Here is a 1,421-nt window from a genome sequence, read left to right as displayed (position 1 = left end):
AGTTAGAATGGAATTATGTCCTCTTCTTAAAAGAACCGAAACGATTTGGCATCACTAGAGGGTGAGTTGGAAGGGCCATTGGCTGAAGCATCTGGCATCGAGGGCATTGAGGGGTAACTGAAGGAACTTGTGGGATTAAACAGCGAGAGGAATGGGGTTGCGGCCTCACCACCGACTGAGGGGAGAGCATCTTGTGTTGTGGGGTAAACGATGGTTAATGTGGGGGGGAATTCTGAGGGTTGTGGGGGGGATGCCTCTGGAGTCTCTGACGACTGAGGAGAAGAGGCCGGTGGCTGTGGATTAAGCATGGATGGCAGAACAGAGAACATTGATGGTTGAAGAGAGAACATAGAGGAAGTAACAGGCATAATTGATGGGTGAGGAAGAACTATAGGACGGTGAAGAGGCATAAATGGTTGATGAGGAAGGACCATAGGAGGGTGAACAGGCATAGCTGGTGGATGAGGAAGGACCGTAGGTGGGTGAACAGGCATAGCTGGTGGATGAGGAAGGACCATAGGTGGGTGAATAGGAAGCACTGATGGATGGGGAGCAAGTACCGCTGTTGGTGGCTGGTACATCACTGGAGAACTAATGTGGTGATGGCACAGGGATGGCATGTTGGAACATGGTAAAGCCGGAGCCACTGGAAGAGCATGGCCTCCAAGCATGCTAGGCAGGACGGGGTTGGGGACGCCATAAGGAAGAACCTGGGGCTTAGGCGCCGGTTTGGCCTCGACGTCGACCAGGAGCCCTAAGGCCAGTGCCACAACGAGCTGCGAAATGGCGAGATTAAAATAACGAAGTGTTATGTCTTTGCGTTGTTTTGGGCTTAGCTTTAGAGTAAAAAATCGTTAATTTAGTCCATAAGGAATATGAATGAACGTATAATTGGTGATCAACAAAAAACGGTCATGGTTTAGCTATATACAGGCATGGAAGTGTCTCCTGAACCGTATTATGGCTCTTGGCGTGGGCATTCATATCTAAGATCTATCATGCAGCGATTTTACTGCACTTACCATTCTCAAAAACATCTTGGGCGTCGATGCTGAACCAAGGAGAAAAGAAAAGGATATGTGACTTTCCTTCTTCATCATCGCCTTATATACTATCATCCAGAAAATTAATATGTACTTTATCAGCTTCCAATTTCAAGAAGAGATATACAAAAGGAAGAGACGTCAACAAAGATAAATTGAATTTTGACGTGTTTAGAGTTAAGACATTGGGCGATCATATGGTGGAAAGTTTTACAATAATGTTTGGATTTTCCTTCAAATTCCTAGGCAAAGAGAATTGTATTATGATTGTAATCTGAGGCTCATTCTTCCTGTGTAATCATTTGCCTGACAGGAATAGCTGACTTTAACTCCAAAGACGCTAAGCTTCTGCAATTTTTTTTATTTCTCCCCTCCTCC

General features: G+C 45.5%; 1 protein-coding gene across 1 annotated transcript; it reads right to left on the bottom strand.

Annotated features, from left to right (window-relative positions):
- Positions 1 to 6: 6 nt before the first annotated feature.
- On the bottom strand, positions 7 to 1,147 carry LOC119591288 (splicing factor 3A subunit 2-like). Its single transcript, XM_037940015.1, has 2 exons — positions 1,023 to 1,147; positions 7 to 776 (listed from the first exon to the last, which is right to left on the bottom strand). The coding sequence occupies exons 1-2, from the start codon at positions 1,116 to 1,118 to the stop codon at positions 27 to 29; spliced, it is 846 nt and encodes a 281-aa protein (XP_037795943.1). The 5' UTR covers positions 1,119 to 1,147; the 3' UTR covers positions 7 to 26.
- Between the last annotated feature and the right edge of the window lie 274 nt (positions 1,148 to 1,421).

The sequence above is a fragment of the Penaeus monodon genome, chromosome 28, assembly GCF_015228065.2.
Source record: "Penaeus monodon isolate SGIC_2016 chromosome 28, NSTDA_Pmon_1, whole genome shotgun sequence".
Taxonomy (NCBI): domain Eukaryota; kingdom Metazoa; phylum Arthropoda; class Malacostraca; order Decapoda; family Penaeidae; genus Penaeus; species Penaeus monodon.
The sequence above is the reverse complement of the archived record's forward strand: the minus strand, read 5'-3'. Positions and strand labels throughout refer to the sequence as shown.

Bases quoted from the DNA above. Each gene is read 5' to 3' on its own strand.
- LOC119591288 (XM_037940015.1), bottom strand. From the start codon at position 1,118: ATGATAGTATATAAGGCGATGATGAAGAAGGAAAGTCACATATCCTTT. The intron at 777-1,022 runs GTAAGTGCAGTA...GCCATTTCGCAG, and splicing joins CCAAGATGTTTTTGAGAATG to CTCGTTGTGGCACTGGCCTT.